The 23,559-nt window shown below is 52.0% G+C and overlaps 2 protein-coding genes across 2 annotated transcripts; both read left to right on the top strand.

Annotated features, from left to right (window-relative positions):
• Window positions 1-3,805: 3,805 nt before the first annotated feature.
• EV420DRAFT_1754287 (uncharacterized protein) lies at window positions 3,806-4,722 on the top strand (the record flags this gene model as incomplete). Its single annotated transcript, XM_060480479.1, has 6 exons — window positions 3,806-3,981; window positions 4,065-4,117; window positions 4,149-4,198; window positions 4,246-4,349; window positions 4,406-4,490; window positions 4,618-4,722. 6 exons carry the CDS (start codon window positions 3,806-3,808, stop codon window positions 4,720-4,722), a joined length of 573 nt encoding a protein of 190 aa, XP_060321823.1.
• EV420DRAFT_353714 (uncharacterized protein) lies at window positions 4,682-5,373 on the top strand. Its single transcript, XM_060481813.1, has 2 exons — window positions 4,682-4,902; window positions 4,953-5,373. The coding sequence occupies exons 1-2, from the start codon at window positions 4,813-4,815 to the stop codon at window positions 5,322-5,324; spliced, it is 462 nt and encodes a 153-aa protein (XP_060321822.1). The 5' UTR covers window positions 4,682-4,812; the 3' UTR covers window positions 5,325-5,373.
• The last annotated feature ends 18,186 nt before the right edge of the window (window positions 5,374-23,559 follow it).

Raw genomic sequence — 23,559 nt, 5'->3', positions numbered from 1 at the left:
CCAACACTTAGGGTCCGCAGTTATCAAACCTTGTCCATCTGGAGGCATGACACTGCTCCTTTTTGGATGTCAGCTAACGTCTCTGCAGCCTTTCCTTGTTTTATGTTGCACCTGGGAAGCCCAGAAGTCGAATTTCAAAACGATAGCCGCGTCTATGCATATATCGCGGAGAACAATGCTCGCCATATGGTATACCTCTGAGAAGGGCGTCGGAAATAGATATCGCTGGAGTACGGCGCCTCAGGCCTCAATCTCAATGTTTGGAAGGTACGGCTGCCGCTTGTTTTCCCTCCAATGCTTAAATTGTTTCTCAAGCATCACAACTTCTATGCAGGGCTAGACTGTGCTTCTTTGAGATGGAAATAGACCAGCTCTCACACGCACATGCCAAACGTTTCGTATTCAAGGAGCTAGCCATTCATTCACTGCGAGAACCGGTTGCCTAGGTAGTCGGCGGCGAGTTCGAGGACTGGGTGCATCAGCTGTGTTACTTTCGTCCTTTTTTTGACTTGTTCTTAGAATAACGTCGTGGGAATCAGCATATATATAACCATTGCTAGATATCGCTGGAGATACGGTGCCTCAGTGCTTTGAAGGTATGGTTACCGCTTATTTTTTCTCCAATGCTTATATGTGCTCCTTCCAGTTGTTTCGCAAATACCACGGCTTTTGTGCAGCGCTGGACTGAGCATTAAGGTGGAGCTAGATCTGCCTCTGCGAGCTGAACGCCACGTATTTGAGGAGCGTGGCAGTAGGCGTGGCCGTTCAATGCGTCAACCTAAGAGAACCAGCCGTCTCGGTGATTAGCGATGTATTCGCTGACTTTGGGTATGTCAGCTGTATTCCTTTCTACACATTTTTTTAAAAATTTCGCTCTTAGAAATACGTCGAGGACGTCAGCATTACTAGCAGGTGGTGCTGAGTCGACGTTGGATGCATCTTTGGATCTGAGGAAGCAATGGCAGGGGCTGCTTTCCTGGACCTATGCGCTGCCTATGGAAAGGGTAGCGGATGTAATGCCCGATAATTAGTCTGACGAAGTTGAAAGACGGGATGGAGAGATAAAAAGACTCAAGCGGTAAACACCTTGCTGACTTCTTGACAATTATCTTATCTTCATGTAAGTGTTATATCGATAGAAATAAGAACGTTTTGCGTTTTTTAATTCAGGGTCCTCGAGTCAGTGCTGAAGGCTCGACCGATCTGTACACCGAGGGATAAGCCGGCCCTATTTCGGCCAGAGCCAGCCGGTGCTTCTTTATACACGTTGCCACTGATCCCAGCTATGAATAACTCCTGTAAGGCCCGCTCTGGGGCAAAGCCTGCTACGTTCGCTCCTCATGAAAGTATCCATTGTCCAAAAACTACCTCACTTATACACGATTGAACCTAAGAGTTGGAATCAGAGCCGATGCCATTGGTGATTGTGGGTGAATTGAATCAGTTAGTAAGTAGTTATGATCAGGACTTCAAAAACTAACAGTAATAAGGGTGCTGCTCGAAAAAGCCTCGCTCGGTGGCGGCAGATGCCGCCACCAGCTCGCATTTTCTCTTAGAATCGCTGTTTGGAGAGCTGAATGGAAGTTCGGCCGAGCAACTCCGTGGAGAGCGTGATAGTAACATGAGTCACAGTAAACAAAGTGACAAACAAAGAACCTGCCACACCGAGAATCTGACTTTAACAGAAATTTATGTGTGGCGCGCCGTTCAAATTTACCACACATAGAAAGTCCGATGACATTCGGCTCGGGGAGCTGTCAAAAACTCGGCTACCATCCATCCCCTATAAGACCTTCTACTAACGTAGCAGGAATATGGCGGTACGTAGAAATAGTACAAGCGCAGTCTTTCACGAACTGACCGATGCTCAGGTATACCCGGAACTGAGCCTTGACTCCCCTCATCTCAACAAAGATGCTTCCCGTCTACCTCAACAAGGCTGGAGCTGTGACTGGGAAAAATTTGACTTTGATGATTTCCTGTTCCCATATGTCTATGGGCATATGATCCTTAACGTCGAACTCGAAGCCTACTTTGACATATATGGCACGATAGAGATCCTCATGTACAAGCCCGATTCTGCGCAGATCATATTCAGATGTGGCGACACGTATCTGCTGAAGGATGTGGAGGCGTCGAAGATTTGGAAATTCACCGACCGGTACGCGAGCGCTGATGATTTCTATTGCATCACTTATAGGTAACATAATTGGCGAGAACTTGTCAAGGAGTGTACCGCTTTAGCCTTATTTACCTCTTCATCCCATCTTTCAACCTCATCGTAGTAATTATCTGACGTCACATCCTCTTCGATTTCCACAAAAGGGGTCAGTGTATAAGCTTGAGAAAGCGGTCCCTCCCATTGCCTTGCCTGGTCCGAAAAGGTATGCAACGTCGGGTACATATGAATGAATCCCAGGAGCACATCCGTTTCGAAGTCATATGAAATACCGGTTGCCGATCCTGATGACAGCTTTGTCTGATTTATCATGGTACATTATGATGTAGATTTCACCAGAGACGATGATGAAGTTCGATGTCAAGACTCGTAAAGATTCGGCTATTAACGAGGGGAAATAGATGCTCGCGAGATGGAAAATCTTCCCAATTGTTGCTCCAGTTTCGAGGCAATCGGTCGGAAGGGCCTTCATACAGATGGGGGTTTGCGACAGAAAAATCCATGTCTAGCGCAGTCTACGAAGGGATATGAGTATGAAGTATACGAGATAAGATCATCGTTTCGACCTACTGCCATTATCAGAAAAATGTAGCTGCTGAGGTAGCGGCAATGAAAGAGGCTCTTGTTCTGAATAGGGGATGCTTGCACAGGACAGACCTGTAAGCGATCGTCTCAGTTGATACGGAGTTACACCTGAAACTTCTGTGTGACACAGATCGGTGTCGAATATGGATCCAGACAAACGTCAACTTTTGAGACGTGTCATTGTCAGTTGTATACTTTACTTAAAATTGGAGTAAACGCAGAGGAGTTATGATGTCAAACACGAATAGGGCCTTGATGAGAAAGAAACACAATCTCAGGCATCCTCGAAGGCTGGGGTGTCTTGGTAGGAGCATTGCCCAATTATGCGGTGCGATTTCTGGAGTAAGGACTGCGTGGGACCACGGAGAGGCGAAGGAGACTCAGAAACGTTTTATTGCGAATTGCTGACTTCTACTTCTTTGCGAGATAGAACCGATTGGACAGGCGCAGTCGAATCACAAATGACTCGGACTCAACTTGATGATGTCGTAATGCTTGGAATGAGAAGAATTGGTGGTTGCAAGATAATTTTCGAGGAAGAGTCCGGCTGCTGATGATGGTAGTTGACAAAGCAACGCCAACGACGTGACGCGTCTGTTTGCACTTATTGTCATCACCTTTTCTCCTCTCCCACGATGGCCCCGCCGACGTCCAGCCTTATATCTCGTTCTCGTGGCATATTCATGAAGATATTCTATTAAAGACTGCTCTGTGATCCTGGGGTCGTTCTTGAACTTGAGTCGCACTGGCGGGAAGGGGCAAGGAGATGGTAAAGCTTCCGTCTGAGGAAGGATATGAGGATTGCTGACATTATTCTGCGAACCTAGGCTGTCTGCGTCTGTGCGTCGTTTGATTATTCTCCGCGTTGTTAATCTTGATCAGTTTTTTTTTTTCTCCGGTTAGTATCCAGGCCCTTGGGTTACGCATACCATACAAATTGCGGCCGAACGTAGGGAATCGGGATGCACTTTCCACAGGAATAAATCACTTAGGCCTGCAGCTATTAACCCTGATCGATGATCATCTGAAGGCCTACGAGTGATGAGCACAGGGCGGCTGCAATGTACGACTACTATCGACTTTTGGATATCAGCTAACGTCTCTGCAGCTGTTTGCCTGTTTTCTGTTGCGCTGGTAAAGCCCAGGAAGTCGAATATCACCGTATGGTATCTCTATGAGGAAGAGAAGGAGGCTGTCGGAAGTAGATATCGATGGAGGTACGGCGCCTCGAGGTTTTGAAGGTGTGGTTGCCACTTGTTTTCCCTCTAATGCTTAAGTTGTTTCTCAGGAAGTGATATAGCTTTCGACTGCACTTCTCTGAGATGGGAGCAGGCGCACAGAGCGTAATAGTAGGTATCATCATTCAATTCTATGAAACGGAGAGAACCGGTTGCCTGGGTAATTGGCGGCGAGTTCAAGGACTTTAGTCTTTGGGTGCGTCAGCTGTGTTCCTTTCGTCCACTTTTCTGATTTGTTTATAGAATTACGTCAAGAATGTCGGAATTCTAATACTATTGCACAATGATGGGGCTTTCAAACAAAATACTAAGGTCTATCGCTTGGAGCAAGGTGCAACTTGGTTTTCGTACGTCACGTGGCCTATAATGTTCACACTGCATTTGATGGCTTTAAAATGTACAGTGAAGCTCTTACATTTCCAAGACGTGTAAAATATCGCCCGGTAGCGGCGTATAATACCAAAAATCAAGGCCATTTCTCCATGCCAGTATGCATCACCCGCTCTTGTGTGCTCTGCAACCATATCGGTCCCGTCCCCAAAACACATCGTTTTGCCAAATATTCATTCCCTGATGATTGGCCACACACTGCCCCACATGGATAGTTGCGCCAAGGTTGTCGATATAAACTATGGATATAACTCGGGAGTCGGAGGTCGAAAGAACCACCAGCCCTCTGGGCCACGAGGACGTGGGCGAATGACATGGAACATCCTATGATTCTTTTGCATCCCGTCACTAGGCCTGGTTTCTCCATCGTTGATATTAAAATGATAGCCAAGGCAGGTTGAGTTTCATGTCCCTCGTCACATGTACAATCCAGTGCCTTTCGCTGCACTCTGGGTGTATTCCCATTTGGTCTTCCTGGCTCGAGCTTTACCCTCTCCTAGGCAAAGCGATGTGCATGTTTGCAGCAGCTCAATTTCATGGCACTGACATATACTTGACAGGACCTAGTCGGGTATTTCTTTGTGCACTTCTATGACCGTGAGGCATCAATATTCGCACACCTCAGTAACGGAAACAACCCACTCTCCTACCAGACTCTCAACAGCGACAATGCTATCCTTGTCCCGACCAGTGGGACAGGTGGTGTTCAGGATCCGTTCCTCATCAGCAGTCCCGATAAGTCCAAATTCTGGATCATTGGCACAGATCTGCTCATTGATAACACCAACTGGGATGCTGCTACACGAACGGGCAGCTGGAGTTTGTATGTGTGGGAAAGCGAGTGTTACGGTTTATTCATTTTTCTTCGTTTTACTCAGCATGATTACTCATATGCGATCCCGACGGATCATTTCCCACAGTACTATTATTAGCGTATCCATTTGTATTTAAGTAGAGCCTCAGCTGGGCTGAACCCCAGCTTCGGCTAAGGTTTAATCTACCTAACATCGAACTCTGTTCTTTGTGACTATCTGCACCATCATCTTTCGTCGCCTTTGACTTGCTTGAGCGTCTCCTACCAAAGTGCGAGTAGGGACCCTAGCACGATCTAAGTTGATTAGAGTTAGTGGCTAACATTTAGCCGAAGCTCGTCCTTTGTTGCCCAACAAATTCCTTGTTGCCCAACATATTTCCAATCCTCCTTCTAATTATCATCGCACTTCATGTGCTACGCTTCCTAATCAACGACCCCTTGGGTTTGGTCATAGTGACCATACTCTGAGTCTTCCTCATCTGCGTATATATCCCGTCACCACTGTTTGCAGGACTCGTCCTGCTATTCTGGGTTGGATTTTTACGCCATTTCTGAAAAGAAATCACGCACCTCTTCACCATACTCCTTCGCCTCGCATCTTTGTTAACAATCTTATTGTTGACATTGACAAGCACCTCCGACACGAGTGAAACCTTGCTGATGAATGGTTCCAATTACGAGACCGACCTCAGTTTGATTATCGCAATCCTTATCGTGATCACCATCCTAGCCATCTACCAAACCGCATGGTCAATCGTAATCATCAGACTACGCGACGAGTAGACCCGATCACGAATGCCCTGGTCAGACACCATTCTCGCCGTCTTCGCAACTTTTATACTCTTTTTCTTGTCCATTATTTTGTACCGACTACACCGCTGTTTTCGACAACAGAGGCGAGTCTGCACGCAACTCCCATTCCATTACGTTTCCAGCACTCCGGCGTACCCTCCGCCAGTAATACACATCCCCGCAGCATCTCAGCAGACGCTACAAGATGTCGAATCCGCCGCCTCCGGGGAACCTGGAGGATCCCTCTACGGATCGTCGTGGAGCAGCTCACAATCCTCAGGATCGAGCACCGACTCCTACAGAAGCGCTTCCAATGAGTCAGTCGACTCAGTCGACATCACCGATACCCGGGGCGTACTCCTCGACAGAGGAGACTTGCCCGTACCAGGTCTCTTCGACCAGTCTCCAATCCAAGGCAAGTCAAGTACCGATGGAGCCTGAGGACAAGGCACCAGGCATCTGGTCGAGGGCGAAGAAAGCTCTGACACCGAGTACGAAGGGGACGAGCTCACAGAGTGGGAGAGGACTAGACTCAATGACCTCTACCCGAACATGGAGGAAGATGCGACCTATACCGGAGACAACTACAGCGGAAGGTCAGGAAATAGGTGGACAGACGCGGTCTGGCGAAGTGAAAGTAGGAGATACCGGGTCGCCCAGGAGGATGACTACGACAGTGATTCCGGAGAGCTTGCCCTTGGGGCCTCCGCCGCGACTACCGCCCATCCAGATGGAGCAAGACCCATTCTTCCAAATTGGCCGACAAACAGAGGAGCCCCGGTCAGCTGGCACCCCAGCACCAGTTGGGTCTATGCCGAGCCAGAGGAAGAAACTCCTGTGGCCGGAATCACGCCCCCGGGGAGCCTCCCTATCCCCGAGCGCCTGGAGACCCCAACGCCCGCTCCCACCATCGCCAGGGCTGAACCGACGGATCAGCAGCTCTGGGACGAGTTCCCAGACTATGACGAGGAGGAGCTTGGAGAGATTGCTGGCGCCGGAGACCTCGCCCCAATCCCCTTTACACCATCGGTGGCAGGGCGAGCATTCGCCAACCCCGTCCCTGAAACCCAGTGTCCTTGGACGCTCCTCTACCACACGCTCGTCGAGTCGCTCGATCTCCCTCAAGATGCCAGGGAGTCCCCAGAAGTCGAGGCCCGAATGGACCGAGCAAGAGCGGCAGACCTACGCACTCGACGCGCCGAAGTCGCCGCCCTCCTCGGGCCCAATGGCTTCTACGACCTCCCCGTCGAGCCAGATGCCACCCGCGCCGAGATCGAGAATAGGCAGCGGGCAGCTGCGCTCCAATACTCAGGACTTGCCGAGCGAGCAGGAACGGACCTCGAGGCCCGCCGAAGAGCCTGGGAGGCCTACGAGTCGGAGATCAGCGACCCCGACTCCGATATCGGAAGGTGGAAACGTAACCAAGAGATCGACCGAATCGCCCGAGAGAGGCAGAAGGCCGAGGATGCCGAGTCAGCCACCAAACAGTTCCCTCGAGGTGGAGGTGATGAGGGCGGTCCGAACAGTCCTGCTCGAACCCACGGCCCCGACCCCGACAATCTTTAATATTTTACCATGGCACGGACTATACGAAATCATGATGGAAGACATGGAGAAGGATTCCCAGTGGCTCCTTACAGAAGCGGGAGAAGATTACCGGTACGTGAAGTCCCTAGGGGACGTCTATCTAATGAAGAATATCCTGGAGGTGGAAACGTGGCATAAGGCCGCCGAGGTATGGAACCAAGTGTTCCCTGAACACCAGCAGCCAGGCTGCGCGCCTTACTGCCGACCTCAACCGATGCCCAACCCGCTCGAAACGGAGGCGTTCTGGGCAGGGGCAGGGCCTGACGACGATAACATGGATGACCCGGGCGCTGGACCCTCGGACAAAGGAAAGCAGTCCACGGTCCCGCCTCAGCAGCCGTCTCAGCCACCGCGTCGACCAGGGTACCCGGGCGACTACCCCCTGCCCGGGGAGAACTACCGCCTACGGTCGTTACCACGGCCGCCGAATCCTCCGGTGCCGCCTAGGGCGCCCTCGCCCCCGGACCCTATACCACCCTGGACGTTAGCCGTGGGGAAAGACGGCAACCCATGGAACGACGTAAAACCGAAGTTAATCACGCAACCCGAATACTTCACCGGAGAAGCCACAGACATTAATCGGTTTCTTCATCACTGCGAAATGTACTTCCAGGTCTTCCCGCTGCATTTTACCATGAACGACCAGGGCCAAAACCCCTACCGCATAACCTTCACGCAGGGTTATCTATGGGAGAAAGCCAAGGACTGGTGGGGCGACCAATACTATCGGTATCGGGATGACCAGGGGCATTGGAGATTCCCCACTTGGGCCGAATTCTCCCATGACCTCACGCAGGAATTCCGAGAAGTAGCGGAGCTTGCAATTTGGAAGGCGGAATGGAAGAAGGTCCAGCAGGCAGAATTCAAGTCAGCGGTCGAGTTCTTTGCCAAGTTCGAAAGATTGGCCCACAAGTGCGGAGAGTTCGGCGACGAGAAGCAGATGTTCGAAGCAGTAGAAGCAGCGATTAGGCCGACAGTACGCAAAACGGTTATGCATGGGGACAATGAGCGCCCCACAACCTATGCGCAATGGAAGGCGCGAGTCCTAAGGATCGACGCCAACTATCGATACGACGTGGCCCAGGGCCTCGCCAGTAAGACCTCCTCGAACCAAGGCGGTTCAGGTCGAGGCAATCAAAACCAGTCGAAGGGCAGAGGGCCTAGTGGCGACAAGAAGGATGCCACAGGAACTACGTATGGAGGCGCGGGGCAGCCAATGGAAATCGACAAATTGCAGTCCGACAAGCAGTGCTTCAAGTGTGGGAACACCGGGTGGAGCCGAGGCCATAAATGTCTGACAGACAAGGCAAAGTGGCTTCCCGTCAAACTCCCACCTCGCAAAAAGCCCAACGTCGCTCGCCTCCACCAACTACTCACTGAAGCTGAAAAGGAGGAGCTAGGAAAAGACACGAAGGTCGAAGAGGTGAAAGGAGAGGAGTCGTCAAAAGACGAGCCGGCGTTGAAATAAGTGATTCGACGGCGTCGGCCAAGGACTTAGTTTCATCTGGTGCGCTCTCTTGTAATAGTAGTCGGACTTATACTATGTATGTAGGTACCCCGTTCGAACAATATACCAACATTTTTGCCGCGTTACCAGTGGAAGAAGCTAAGAATGACGAATCGCCAACCGACAACAGCGTAGGAGGGGATTTCCGCCGTCCTACGCAGTCAGCGAAGGACAATGAACCCCTAGGGGTCAGTCCACCTCAGACACCCCCGCCTGACCGAACGGGGAGAGTTCTGGAGCACCCAGCGAGCGCCTCAGGTCAGGACAAGATGGACGCCAGACGTGGTGGTCGTCGCCCCGGTGATGTGCTCGGTAACGGGCAGCGCGCAAATGAAACTAGCGTCTAGATCGTCAATCTAGATACTAAATCACACACACACACACACACAATCACCAATGTATATAAGTTCGAGGGTGAGTATGATAGAAGCACTCGCGATGTACTTAGATTTAGATAATCTAGTGGGGTTTTGCCTGAAAACAACTTCAATTCTTCTTTCGATGTGTTTTACACAAAGTACACTAGTCCGCGATAGCGGGGTTTTATGAACTTGTTTTGTAAGGTATAGTCGAGCAAGTTATGCTTGTTTCGACGTCGTCTAGAAGAACTTCTAGCGGACACTTCAAATAATCAAACAACCAAAGACTCCGAGGTCTACAAAGAGTGCAAAATCACTCTACAAAGAACACTCAGGTTCTGACTTCAAGTACAAGACTTGCAAAGAGTACACAGACTCTGGAGTTCCTTGAACTCGACGATTGTTCGAACTTAAAGCGTTCTAGGGCTTATTTTACTTCAACTAGATGAGGTCTTTTGATTTAAAGTCGACTCAGCACGTCTAGATCGCTAATCTCGGAGAGAGAGAACACGAGGCCTTTGTCCGTGGAGCAGTTCAATTAACTAGCAAGGCGCAAACACGGGGATGGCTCTACTTCCTACTTAACTCTTCTAGATTACTGTAGTCGCCCTTATGGGTTGACTTTGGTAACTTAATTCACTTCAGTCGAGGATATGCAATAAAAACCAGTGATTGATTAGGTAGCTATACAGGCTACTAGCACAAACGCGGGGGGAATGCTTTCCTGCCGTTATGCGTCTAGTTGCTGCTAATTTATACGATTCGTGTTTTAGGTATAGGAGCCCGTATCTACAGTAATTATGGTACGAGCTTTGGAATTAATACAAACAGTGAGTCACTATCCTACAAGTATCGCGCCATTCCTTAGTTTCTATTCAGTTCGACGCGACTGCGCCGGGTTATTCTGTCGCCGAGGAGTGCCCTACTAGTCCGTGGGTGCTCCTTCTTCCGTCTGCAAGGCCTGCCGTGCGCTGTATGTATTGAATACTGCGGTATGCGCAGGATCTCGAGGATGTAACCACCGATCGCGATCGACTGCAGGTCTGAGATTGTATTCTGTTGATCACTGCGTGATCAAAGTCGGTCATCTCGGTACCCAACGCGGCTATTCATTCTTCCAAGGTTATTCCTTTCCTAGCCTGAGTTGATCTCGAAAGCTGATCTGTTTCTCGACTTAGCAATTTTTCCTGACAGGTTCTTTCTACTCGTCGAGGCGACGAGGCATCTAGTTCGTTCCATTCTTCAACTTCTTGGTTTTTATACTCCATACAGACGAGTCCCCGAGGTTTGACTGTAATAGTCTTGTTTAGGTAGGGCTTAGCTTGGCGTGTTGATGGCTGGTAGAATTGACTCTTCGAGATGTCGTTTCTAAGTCCGTTCTGTACTGCCGTGCTTTCATTCTTTATGTAGTATTTAGCTACCAGCGCGAAGCCTCCACTGTAGCCCTCTGTACCGCTTGTAGATTGCATAAACTGATGTAAATCGCAAAATCTACGGGTAGCCTGATACCAGGCGTATCACCAGCAGGGAGAATCGGCCGACGACTCCGACGGGTGGGCCTTCTTGCCCAGATGTAGGGCTGGTTGTTCCTCCCGTCAGCGGTGGAAAAGCAGCTGAGGCCATGACTCAAGGGGACCACCTACATTTAGTAGTGGACTCATCCGCAAACGATGCCGACCCCCTTGACGAGCCAATACGTGTGCGTCTGCCTAGAGTTTCCGAGAGTACTGCCGGCATTAGGAATGAGGATAAGTACAGGATAACAGTGGAGGTTACAATGCCGCGCGCAAATGCCCATGGCCAGGGCCGAACACAGGGTAGCGAACCCTCCTCCACCAACTCGTCGGAAGGTGACCAAGTGCTGCCGAGGGGCCTTGACGACCGGCCCGGTGACCAACTGCCACCTTGAGTCAAGAACCCCCCCGTTTCTGTAGAAGAAGTCGAAGATGAAGAAGCCTACCTCCGATCTGATATCCCAGTTAGCACGCCTAAGGGGAAGTCTCCCATGACCCCTGATGCCGAGTCGGCCCTCGACACCAAAAAGGCGATCCCGGACACCTACTATGAACCGTTTGGGGCGCACTGGACCCGTCGGGCCCTACGCTTGGCCAAGAACGAAGCGGCCGCGTTTGCCCACCTGAATCGATGGATCCACTCCTGCTGCAAGGGCGAGGTAACGGTAGAACTATGGGAGGCCCTCAAGGAACGACCCGAGACCGCGAGAGAGGCTAGGGACAAGTGGGAGTGGATGGCGGATCTCCAAAAACCCCCTATGTACATACAAGGAAGGAAAGGGCGCAATGTATCTATTAACGTGCAATTAGAGACGCTGGACACTCGAGAAGTGCATTCCCTGAAGGCGTTGGTGGATAGCGGGGCCACGGGTAGTTCCATAGACTGAGCCTGGGCCCAAAGCCACGCCCTCAACCTAAAGAAGGCTGCCCGACCTGTTCCGGTGTACAATGCCGACGGCACCCGAAACAAAGGAGGTGACATCACCGAGTATGCCGAGGTGCGACTACGAATTGGGGACCACGTGGAAAGAATAGAGCTGGCCATTGTGGATCTTGGAACGACCCCCCTTTTTCTCAGGCATGACTGGCTACAAAGGCATAACCCGCTCATCGATTGGGATACTGGTGCGGTTACTTTAGTGTTAGCCACTAACTCTATCGACTTAGATCGTACTAAGGTCGCTACTCACACTTCAGTAGGTGACGCTTTAGCAAGTCAAAGGCGACGAAGTCGATGGGACAGATAGTCACGAAGGACGGAGTTCGAAGTTAGGTAGATTAAACCTTAGCCGAAGCTGGGGTTGAGACCAGCTGAGGCCCTACTTAAATACACGTTGGTACTCTAAAAATAGTACCATGAGAGTCAGTCCGTGATGATCGCCTACGCGTAATCCGGCTGAGTAAGAAAAGAAAAGAAAAGAAAAAGAAAAAGAAAAGAATAACCGTAACATTACCCCCTCCTTAAGACTCATTCGTCCCGAATGAGAATATGTCTCCTTCCTTCCGCACCAGCGAGTTGAGGGTCTCCCTTCTGCTTTAAAACAGGATTGATTGGGCCTCCGCTACACCATTAAGAGTCACTCGTTGTGTTCGGCCTCAGACCCGTCTCCCCCTGGACTCCGGTATCTTTTGGGACCCAGAGCCACCATGCGCCGGTTAGGCCTCAACTGTCTGTCGGGACCCACGGTCCCTAAGGGTTCAATGCTCGTTATTGAGCGGTGGAAATCCCCTTCTACACCGTAAATAGGTTTTTAGGACTCATTCGAATCGAATGAGTTCTCTGAGCTTTCTCCGCGGCTCGAGGTTGATCGTCGGGATTGTGAATAAAATGACCAGGAGTCGTCGTCTGTGTCATCGTCTCCGCTCGCCTCTGTGTCCCAATTCTCCCGTATACGTTCGAGGTTCTGGAGATTCACTTCTTCCTCTCCATCGGGACAGTCATCAGGGAGGTCAATAAGATCGATGACCTCGGAAGGGGGGTAAGAGTCTTGTTGGGTGTCGGAGTGTCTTGGGTTAGTACACTCGGATGAATATACTGTTTCGATGTCGGTAACACATGGCATGTCGGGGTCATGGTATTCGATAGGTAGGTTACGAGGGATCTTGTCGTCGAATCTGATCGTTTTCCCCTTCTCGTTTACCGTCCACACCATTTTTTGGACACGGGCCTCGTAGTCGTTGACGAGTTCCTCCGCATTCGCCATATTGGAACGTTTAACCCACGAGTTCTCCTCACTGGGGTATCCTTTCCATTTTACCAAATACTCGGTGATGGTTCGGCGAGTCGGTCCCCATCCTACAATTCGATCCCTTTCCCCTACGATCTCTTCGATTTCGTATTCCTCCTCATCGTCGATGAGTTCCGGCGGCGGCCTCTCTGGGCGCGGTTGGTTCAGGAACTCGGGGGCTTGGTATGGCGTGAGGAGGGACTCATTGAAATGACGATGGATCTTCCACTTCGCGGGAAGCTTTAGCTCGTAGGCGGAGGCTCCCTTTTTCGCTACAATGGTGAAGGGGCCTACCCGCCTATCTCCCAGCTTTTTGGTCGGTCGGGGAAGGTTCAAATTGGTGGCATCTAACCAGACCTTGTCGCCGGCTTGGTACTCCACTGACTTCCCCTTGTGTTTGTCGTAGGCCTTCTTCATCGACTCGGCCGCGTGTTCCAGCGACTCCTTCGCCTTCTCTTGTACCTCCTGGATTCCTTGAACCAACTTTGACGCAGCTGGCACTGCATCTCGCTGTTGGGCAGTTTTGATGACCTGCCCGTCGCGTCCGAAGACCACTTTATATGGTGAGAAACCCATAGCGGAGTGTTTTCGGTTGTTGTGAGTGAACGCGGCGAGCGGTAACCACTCGCTCCAATCATCTTGTCGGTAGCTAACGAACATCTTGAGGTACTTTTCGATCTCTTGATTGACCCTCTCGGTCTGTCCGTCTGTCTGAGGGTGGTAGGCTGTCGAGGGGTTTCCTGTGACTTGGATGAGGGCGTAGAACTCCTTCATGAACTTGGATACAAAGACAGATCCTCTGTCTGAGATGACCTTCTCCGGCATAACACCATACGGTACATAGACGTAGTCCTGTAGAATCTTGGCGAAACCTAGCGAGGACAATTCTTCCGTACAGGCGATGGGAATGATGGTCTTAGAAAATCGATCTACGATGACGAGGATGGAGTTGTTCCCCTTCGAGTCTGGGAGTTTGGTAATCATGTCGACAGAGATATGAGTCCACGGTCGTTCTGGGATCGCGTTCGGATAGAGGGGCGCCTTTTTAGGGCGACGATCCGCTTTGGTTCGTTGGCACGTTTCGCAACCCTTCACGTAGGTTTCCACCTCAGGGCACATCCGAGGCCACCAATAATCCCGCAGGATAAGCTCCTTTGTTTTTTCTATCCCTGGGTGCCCCGCGGTGGTGTGGTCGTGACGTAGGGCTATGATCTCGCCCCGTAACTGCCTGTCCTTGGGTACGTAAATACGTCCGTCGTACCATAGTAACTCTTGATTTCGGGAGACCCCCTTTTCATGATTGAGGGAGTCTGAGATGCCTCAATCCCACTTATGGGGATCGTGAGTGGCTAGCTTGATCTTCTCTTGGAGCTCCTCCGCGGTGGGCATAATCAAGGCCCGGAAATGTTCCAGCTTTAGAACCGTCACGTCCTTATTGTCGTTTTTTCCCTGGTCATGGTCCGCCCTTCTTGACAGCAGGTCTGCTTTTCGATTCTGGGCCCTGGGTTTATGATGGAGGGTGAATTGATACTCAGCCAACTCCGTTACCCATCGGGCCTGTCGTCGGTTAAGCTTCTGAGGCTTTCGGAAGTACTGGAGGTTGGCGTGGTCAGTCCAGATTTCGAAGTCCTCCCGCGCGCCCATTAGGTATTGGCGCCATTCTTCTAGTGCAATCATTATGGCCAGGAGCTCTTTATCATAGATTTCATAATTTCGTTCGGTGACGGACAATGATTTAGAAAGGAAGGCGACTGGTCGCCACTTCTCCTCCTGCCACTGGGATAATACGGCCCCGATCGCTCCTTCACTGGAGTCGGCTTCTACACGGAACCTGCCTTTGTCAAGTGGAATGGCCAACACCACGTCCTCTCGGAACAATTCTTTCAATTTCTCGAATGCCTGCCGCTGGGCTTCTCCCCATTTCCATTCCACCTTCCCGGTCAAGGCAGTAAGCGGTTTGACGTGTTTACTGTAGTCTCGGATAAACCGCCGGTAAAAGTTGCAGAAGCCCAAGAACGACTGTAGCTCTTGTTTTCTGGATGGGATCGGCCAATCCAAGAGGCCTGCAATTTTCACAGGGTCCATGCGCACCTTCCCTTCGCTGATGAGGACTCCTAAGTACTCGGTCTCTTCGACCTCAAACTCGCACTTTTCCGCTTTCAAGAATAACTTGTTGTCGCGGAGTATCTTGAGTACTTGGCGTACAATGCGTCGGTGATCCTCCTTGGTTTTAGAGGCAATGAGTATGTCGTCGAGGTAGACAGAGACCTCCCCGGCAGTTATGAGGTCTTTGAAAATGTTGTTCATCATCCATTGGAACGTTGCCGGGGAGTTCGTGAGTCCAAAGAACATTACCAAGGGTTCGTAGAGGCCGCGGTTGGTTCTGAACGCGGCCTTCCATTCATCTCCTTGTTTTATCCTGACGTTGTTGTACCCCCACCTCACGTCCAACTTGGTGAAGTACTTGGCTTTCTTTAGCCGGTCCATGAGTTCCCCGATAAGCGGCAACAGATAACGATTCTTGATTGTCATCTCGTTAAGCTTTCGGTAATCCTGGACTGGACGGAGTTTCCCATCCTTCTTCTTGACGAAGAAAAAGGGAGAGGCCATGGGGGATTTCGAGGCCTGAATCCGACCCGTGGCAAGGTTTTCATCTAGGAATTTGTCCAACTCCTCCTGCTCGGCTGGGTTGAGGGGGTAGACTTTACAGTCTAGGTTGGCGTTGGCATTGGGTACCAGCTCGATGGCATGGTCCCAGGGTTTTCGCGGGGGTAGTTCGTCGAAGTTCTCTTTGGCAAATACATCTCCAAAGTCCCTATATTCAGTCGGCACAATTTCGTCGAAGGATTTTACTTCCTTACGAGCATGGGCCTTGGCCGCTAGTTCATTGGCCTTGGTCCCCATCGCCCGCACGTGGAATGCTTCTTCAAAGTCGATCACCAAGATGGTGTCTCCCTCCTCATACTCTTCCCAGCAGGACGAAGGGTCAGTGTCCGGCAGGGAAAATGGGATTTTCCGACAGGCGCAGCGTGCCAAGGTGACGGCCCCTGTATTCCAGTCTATCAAGGGGTTATGCCGCTGTAGCCAATCATGTCCTAAGAAAAGAGGGGTAGAGCCTAGATCGACTACGGCCAGTTCGATCCGCTCCACGTGATCTCCAATCCGTAGCCTTACTTCGGCGTACTCCATAATGTCACCCCCCTTGTTTCAGGTGCCATCAGCATTGTAGACTGGAACGGGCCGGGCTGCCGGCTTGAGGTTGAGACCGTGCTCTTGAGCCCAGGCCCGATCAATCGAGCTTCCCGTGGCACCACTGTCTACCAGGGCGTTCATGGTGTGCGTTTCCCTCGTGTCCAATGTTTCCAATTGTATCTTTATTGAAACATTGCGCCCCTTCCTCCCGCGTATGTACATAGGGGGTTTTTGGAGATCCTCCATCCATTGCCACCTCTCCCTAGCTTGAGGCGCTGTTTCTGTCTGCTCTTCTAGTGTCCGACACAACTCGTCGGTGACCTCCCCCTTGCGCCGTGGGTGAACCCATCCGTTGAGAACCGCTCGGGCGGCGGCATCCCCTCTTGTGATGCGTAAAGCCCTTCGGGTCCACAAGATACCGTGGGGCTCATAGTACATCTCCGCGATGATCTTCTTATCGTTAGGCGTTGCGGTGAGCGAGACCGAAGGTGACGGGGGTCGTTTCGCGGTTACGACCGGTATATCGGACCGCAAATGAGCTTCTTCGTCTTCTACTTCTTCCAATAAGACCGACGGGGTCTTCCCTCGAAGTGGCATTTGGTCACCGGGACGAGAAAGGTCCCGAGGCGGCACTTGGGCGCCTTTGGTAATCGAGGTGGTGGAGGAGGACTCTCTGTCCTGGGTTCGGCCCTGGCCACAGGCACTTGTGCGCGGCGTTGTAACCTCCACTTCGGATCCGTACTTACTGCTCTTCCTGGACCCGGCGGTACTTCAGGTAACCCTTCGCGGGGGCACACATATTGGCTCCCTCGAAAGGTCCTCACTGTTTGCCGGTGTAAGGGCTACTAGGTGAGGGTGGTCGTCCGAGTTCACCGCCTCAGCTGCTTTTCCAACGCTTCCCATTGGAACAGACGGCCCCACAGACGGGGACGCAGGCCCAACGGGCTGGGTTGTCGACCTTTCTCCCTCTCCGGGGTGACCTCCCCACGTCTGGGGTGCAGTCGGGACTCGACCTAGGGGGCTCTGCCCTTGAAGGGCTTTCCCTGTACGGTGAGCCGGGGGTACCTGAGCTCGGTCGGCCCCTAGGGGTTCGGTACTGAGCGCAGACTGCGCGGAGTGGCGGAAATCCCCTCCTACGCCGTTGGTGTTTTGCGATTCCTCATCCTTAGTTTCTTCAATTGGTAACGCGGCGAAAAAGTTCATATATTGTTCATACGGAGTACCTACATACGTAGTATAAGTCCGACTAGAATTACAGGAGTGCGTACCCTTAGAAACTAAGTCCTTTGCCGACACCGTCGAATCGCTTATTTCGACGCCGGCTCGTCTTTTGACGACTCCTTCTCCTTCTCCTTGACCTCCTCGATCTTTGTGTCCTTCCCTAGTTCCTCCTTCTCGGCTTCAGCAAGTAGTTGATGGAGGCGGGCGGCGTTTGGTTTCTTGCGAGGCGGGAGCTTGACGGGGAGCCACTTTGACTTGTCGTCCGGGCATTTATGCTTCGGGGTCCATCCAGTGTTCCCACACTTGAAGCACCGCTTGTCGGATCGTAATTTGTCGATCTCCATCGGCTGCCCCACGCCACCGTATGTGGTTCCCGTGGCATCCTTCTTGTCGCCGCTAGAACCACCTCCCTTCGATTGGTTTTGGTTGCCTCGACCCGAACCACCTTGGCTCGGGGAGGCCTTACTGGCAAGGCCCTGGGCCACGTCGTATCGGTAGTTGGCGTCGATCCTCAGGACCCACGCCTTCCACTGTGCGTAGGTTGTGGGGCGCTCGTTGTCCCCATGTATAACTGTCTTCCGCACCATCGGCCTTATCGCCGCTTCGACCGCTTCGAACATCTGCTTCTCATCTCCGAACTCGCCGCACTTGTGGGCCAATCGTTCAAATTTGGCGAAAAACTCGACTGCGGATTTGAACTCCGACTGTCGGACCTTCTTCCATTCCGCCTTCCATATCGTGAGCTCTGCCACCTCTCGGAATTCTACCGTGATATCGTTGGAGAATTCTGCCCACGTGGGGAATCTCCAATGTCCCCGATCGTCTCGGTATCGATAGTACTGGTCACCCCACCAGTCTTTAGCCTTCTCCCGGAGGTACCCTTGCGCGAACGTGATACGATAAGGGTTCTGCCCTTGATCGTTCATAGTAAAATGGAGCGGGAAGACCTGGAAGTACATTTTGCAGTGATGGAGGAATCGATTAATGTCCGTGGATTCCCCGGTGAAATATTCGGGTTGTGTGATCAGCTTAGGTTTCACATCATTCCATGGGTTATTGTCCTTTCCCGCCGCCAACGTCCAGGGCGGCATGGGGTCAGGAGGCGAGGGCATGTGCAGTGGTACCGGAGGGTTAGGCAGTCGGGGTAGCGATCGTAGTCGATAATTCTCCCCAGGCAGGGGGTAATCGCCCGGGTAAGCGGGGCATCTCGGGGGTTGCGACAATGGTTGTGGCGGAACCTCCGGCTGCTTTCCCTTGTTCGAGGGTCCAGCGTCTGGGTCGTCCATGTCGTCATCATCGGGCCCAGCGCCCGCCCAGAACTCTTCAGTTTCGAGCGGGTTGGGCATGGGTTGCGGTCGTCGATAGGCCGCACACCCCTGCTTTGGCTGGTCGGGGTTCGCGAGGTTCCATACCAACGTGGCCCGGTGCCAGGTTTCTACCTCTAGAATATTTTTCATGAGGTACACGTCTCCGGCCTCTTTTGCATACCGGTAGTCTTCTCCCGCTTCCGTCAGAAGCCACTGGGAATCCCTCTCCATGTCTTCCATCATTATCTCGTACAGTCTGTGCCAGGGTAAAATGTTGAAAATGGTAGGCCTAGGATGAAGAGGCTGGACCAGGAGGGTCCGGACCGCTGTCATCACCTCCCTCTCGAGGGAGCTGTTTGGTGGCCGACTCGGCATCCTCGGCCTTCTTCCTCTCTCGGGCGAGCCTGTCCAGCTCCCGGTTTCTTCTCCACCGTGCGATGTCGGAGTCGGGGTCGCTGATCTCCGACTCATAGGCCTGCCAGGCTCATTGGCGGGCCTCGAGATCTGTTCCAGCTCGTCGGGCAAGCGCGGTATATCGAACTGCAGCTGTTCGCTGCCGATTTTCGATTTCTGCGCTTGTGGCATCGGGCTCGAGGGGGAGGTCATAAAATCCGTCGGGTCTGATGAGGGCGTTTTCTTCGGCACGTCGAGTGCGTGCTTCTGCCGCTCTTGCTCGGTCCATACAGGCCTCGTACTCTGGGGACTCCCAGGCAGCTCGAGGGACGTTGAGCGACTCGACGAGCGTGTGATAGAGGAGCGTCCAAGGACGCTGGGTTTCAGGGACAGGGTCGGAGAAGGCTCTCGCCGCGACGGACGGTTCCCAGTTGGAGACTCCGGCGAGGCGCTCGGAAGCGGTAATTGTTCCAAGTTCCTCGGAGTCGTAATCTGGGAACTTGCTCCAAAGCTCCCCACTCGTCGGCTCGTGCGAGGGGACGGCGGGGTCGACCGTACTGGCCTCGGGCCCTTCAGGGATTGGGTCGGGCTCTCCTCTATCAGTCACGACTCTGGCCACAACAGCTTCTTTCCGGTCTGTGTAGACCCAGCTGGTTTGAGGGTGCCAGCCGACTGGCTCTCCCCTATCAGTCGGCCAGGACCTTGGAAGAGACTGTGGCTGAGTTGCACTGGTGGAAGCCGCGGAGGCTCCGAGGCCAAGCTCTCCGGAATCTGTGTCGTAGTCGTCCTCCTGGGCGACCCGGTATCTTCTACTCTCCCCCTTCCAGACAGCGTCTGTCCACTTGTTTCCTGACCTTCCGCTGTAGTTGTCTCCGGTATAGGTCGCATCCTCCTCCTCGTTCGGGTAGAGGTCGTCGAGTCGGGTTCTTTCCCACTCGGTGAGCTCGTCCCCTTCGAACTCGGTGTCAACTTCTTCCTCATCGTCGACCAGATGCCTGGTGCCTTGTCTTCGGCCTCCGTCGGTGCTTGACTCGCCTTCGACTGGAGACTGGTCGAAGAGACCTGGTAAGGGCGAGTCTCCTCGGTCGAGGAGTACGCCCCGGGTATCGGTGATGTCGACTGAGTCGACTGCTGCGCTGGAGGCGCTTCTGTAGGAGTCGGTGCTCGACTCTGAGGATTGCGAGCTGTGTCGCGACGATGTGTATAGGGATCCTCCAGATCCCCTGTAGACATTGGATTCGACATCTTGTAGCGTCTGCTGAGATGCCGCGGGAATGTGAATTATGGGTGGGGGGTACGCCGCGGTGCTGGGGACGTAATGGAACGGTAGCTGTGCGCGGACTCGCTCCTGTCGCTGGAAGCAACGGCGTAGATAGTACAAAATAATGGAGCAGAAAAAGAGTATGAAAGTCACGAAGACGGCGAGAATGGATTCGGACCAGGGCATTCGTCCGCGAATCTATCCTTGGCGTAAGTCGACGATGGACCATGCAAGCTGGTAAACAGTGAGGATGGTGAGGATGATGAGGATTGCGATAATCAAGCTAAGGTCGGTCTCGTAATTGGAACCGTTCATTAACACGATTTCGCAGTTTTCGGAATCAGAGGTACTCGTCAATATTAACAGCAATACTGTTAATATGGAGGCGAGCTGGAGGGCGAGAATGAAGGGTTTCGTGTTTTTAATAATGGCGCAGAAATCCAACCCAGAAGAGCAGGAGTAGTCCTGCAAATACTGGAGACGGGATGTATGCGCAGGCAAGGAAAGTTCGAAGGATGGTCACAATGACCAATCCAAGGGGATCGTTGAGGAGAAATTGCAGCACGGAGAGTGCCACAACAATGAAGAGAGTGATAGGAAAAATGTTGGGCAACGATAAGTCGTTGGGCAACTGAAGACGAGCTTCGGCTAAATGTTAGCCACTAACTCTATCGACTTAGATCGTACTAAGGTCGCTACTCGCACTTCGGTAGGCGACGCTTTAGCAAGTCAAAGGCGATGAAGTCGATGGGACAGATAGTCATGAAGGACGGAGTTCGAAGTTAGGTAGATTAAACCTTAGCCGAAGCTGGGGTTGAGACCAGCTGAGGCCCTACTTAAATACACGTTGGTACTCTAAAAATAGTACTGTGAGAGTCAGTCCGTGATGATCGCCTACGCATAATCCGGCTGAGTAAGAAAAGAAAAGAAAAGAAAAAGAAAAAGAAAAGAATAACCGTAACATTTAGCCCGCTGCGCCTGTCGTAAAATTCCCTTTTCCCTCCTGGACACCGATCCTTCGTCGCGATGGGAGGAGTATGAAGAAGGGGACACTATCCTAGTGATCGACTTTGAAGAGGCACTCCACGTACGAGCCATGGGGACTAAAGCCAATGAACTAGCCGCCCAAGCCAACGCCCGTAAAGCCTCTAAATCTTTTGAAGAAATAGTGCCCGAGGAGTATAGGGAGTTCGAGGATGTGTTCGCCAAGGAAAACTTCGACGAGTTACCACCACGGAAGCCCTGGGACCATGCCATTGAGTTGATACCCAATGCTAACGCTAACCTAGACTGTAAAGTCTATCCCCTCAACCCTACCGAGCAGGAAGAGTTGGACAAGTTCTTGGATGAGAACCTCTCCATGGGGCGAATCCAGGCTTCAAAATCTCCCATGGCCTCCCCCTTCTTCTTCGTCAAGAAAAAGGATGGGAAGCTTCGTCCAGTCCAAGACTATCGAAAGCTCAACGAGATGACAATCAAGAATCGATATCCGTTGCCGCTCATCGGAGAGCTTATGGACTGGCTAAAGAAGGCCAAGTACTTTACAAAGTTGGATGTGCGGTGGGGGTACAACAATGTCAGGATAAAGCAGGGAGACGAGTGGAAAGCCGCTTTTAGGACGAATCGCGGCCTTTACGAACCCCTCGTAATGTTCTTTGGGCTCACGAACTCCCCAGCAACCTTCCAGTGGATGATGAACGACATCTTCAAGGACCTTATAACGGCGGGGGAAGTGTCGGTCTACCTCGACGACATACTCATTGCCTCCAAGGACAAGAAGGACCACCGACGCATAGTACGCGAGGTACTCAAAATTCTCCGAGCCAACCACCTGTTCTTAAAGGTGGAGAAATGCGAATTTGAAGTAGAGGAAACCGAGTATCTGGGTGTTCTAATTAGCGAAGGGAAGATTCGCATAGACCCGGTCAAGATCGCGGGCCTATTGGACTGGCCGGTACCCACCAAAAAGCAGGAGCTTCAATCATTTTTAGGCTTCTGCAATTTTTACCAATGGTTTATTCGTGACTACAGCAAGCACGTTAAACCTCTTACCCTATTAACAGGGAAGGTAGAATGGAAGTGGGGGGAGGCCCAGCAGAAGGCGTTTGAAAAGCTGAAAGAACTATTCCGCGAAGATGTGGTGCTCACAATTCTGCTCAACGAAGGAAGGTTTAGGGTGGAGGCAGACTCTAGTGAGGGGGCGATCGGAGCAGTACTATCCCAATGGCAGGAAGAAAAGTGGCGACCGGTGGCATTCCTCTCCAAGTCATTGTCGGTCACCGAGCGAAATTACGAAATTTATGACAAGGAGCTTCTTGCCATAATGATCGCTCTGGAGGAATGGCGCCAGTATCTCATGGGCGCACGAGAAGATTTCGAGATCTGGACGGACCACTCGAACCTTCAATACTTCAGGAAGCCCCAGAAACTCAACCGACGACAAGCACGATGGGTAACGGAACTAGCAGAGTATCAGTTCACCTTACATCATAAGCCAGGGGCCCAAAACCGCAAAGCAGATCTACTATCGAGAAGGGTGGACCACGACCAGGGGAGGAGTGACAACAAGGACATTACCGTCCTAAAGCCCGAGCACTTCTGGGCTTTAGTCATGCCCACCGAAGAGGACCTGCATGAATGCCTCAAGCTGGCCACCCACGACGTGCGCAAGTGGGATAGAGGTATATCCACCTCCCTGAACCATGAAAAGGGGATCTCCCGAGTTCAAGACCTGTTATGGTATGATGGATGTATCTACGTGCCCTCCGATCGACAATTACGAGGGGAAATCATAGCCTTGCAGCATGATCATGTAACCGCGGGCCACCCGGGCATAGAGAAAACAAAAGAGCTCATTCTACGGGATTACTGGTGGCCTCGTATGCGCCGGGACGTAGAAGCCTATGTCAAGGGGTGCGAAGTCTGTCAACGGACCAAGGCAGACCGCCGGCCCAAGAAGGCACCTCTTCACCCAAACAAAGTACCAGATCGC

The sequence above is a fragment of the Desarmillaria tabescens genome (assembly GCF_030435595.1).
Source record: "Desarmillaria tabescens strain CCBAS 213 chromosome Unknown EV420scaffold_169, whole genome shotgun sequence".
NCBI lineage: Eukaryota > Fungi > Basidiomycota > Agaricomycetes > Agaricales > Physalacriaceae > Desarmillaria > Desarmillaria tabescens.
The sequence above is the reverse complement of the archived record's forward strand: the minus strand, read 5'-3'. Positions and strand labels throughout refer to the sequence as shown.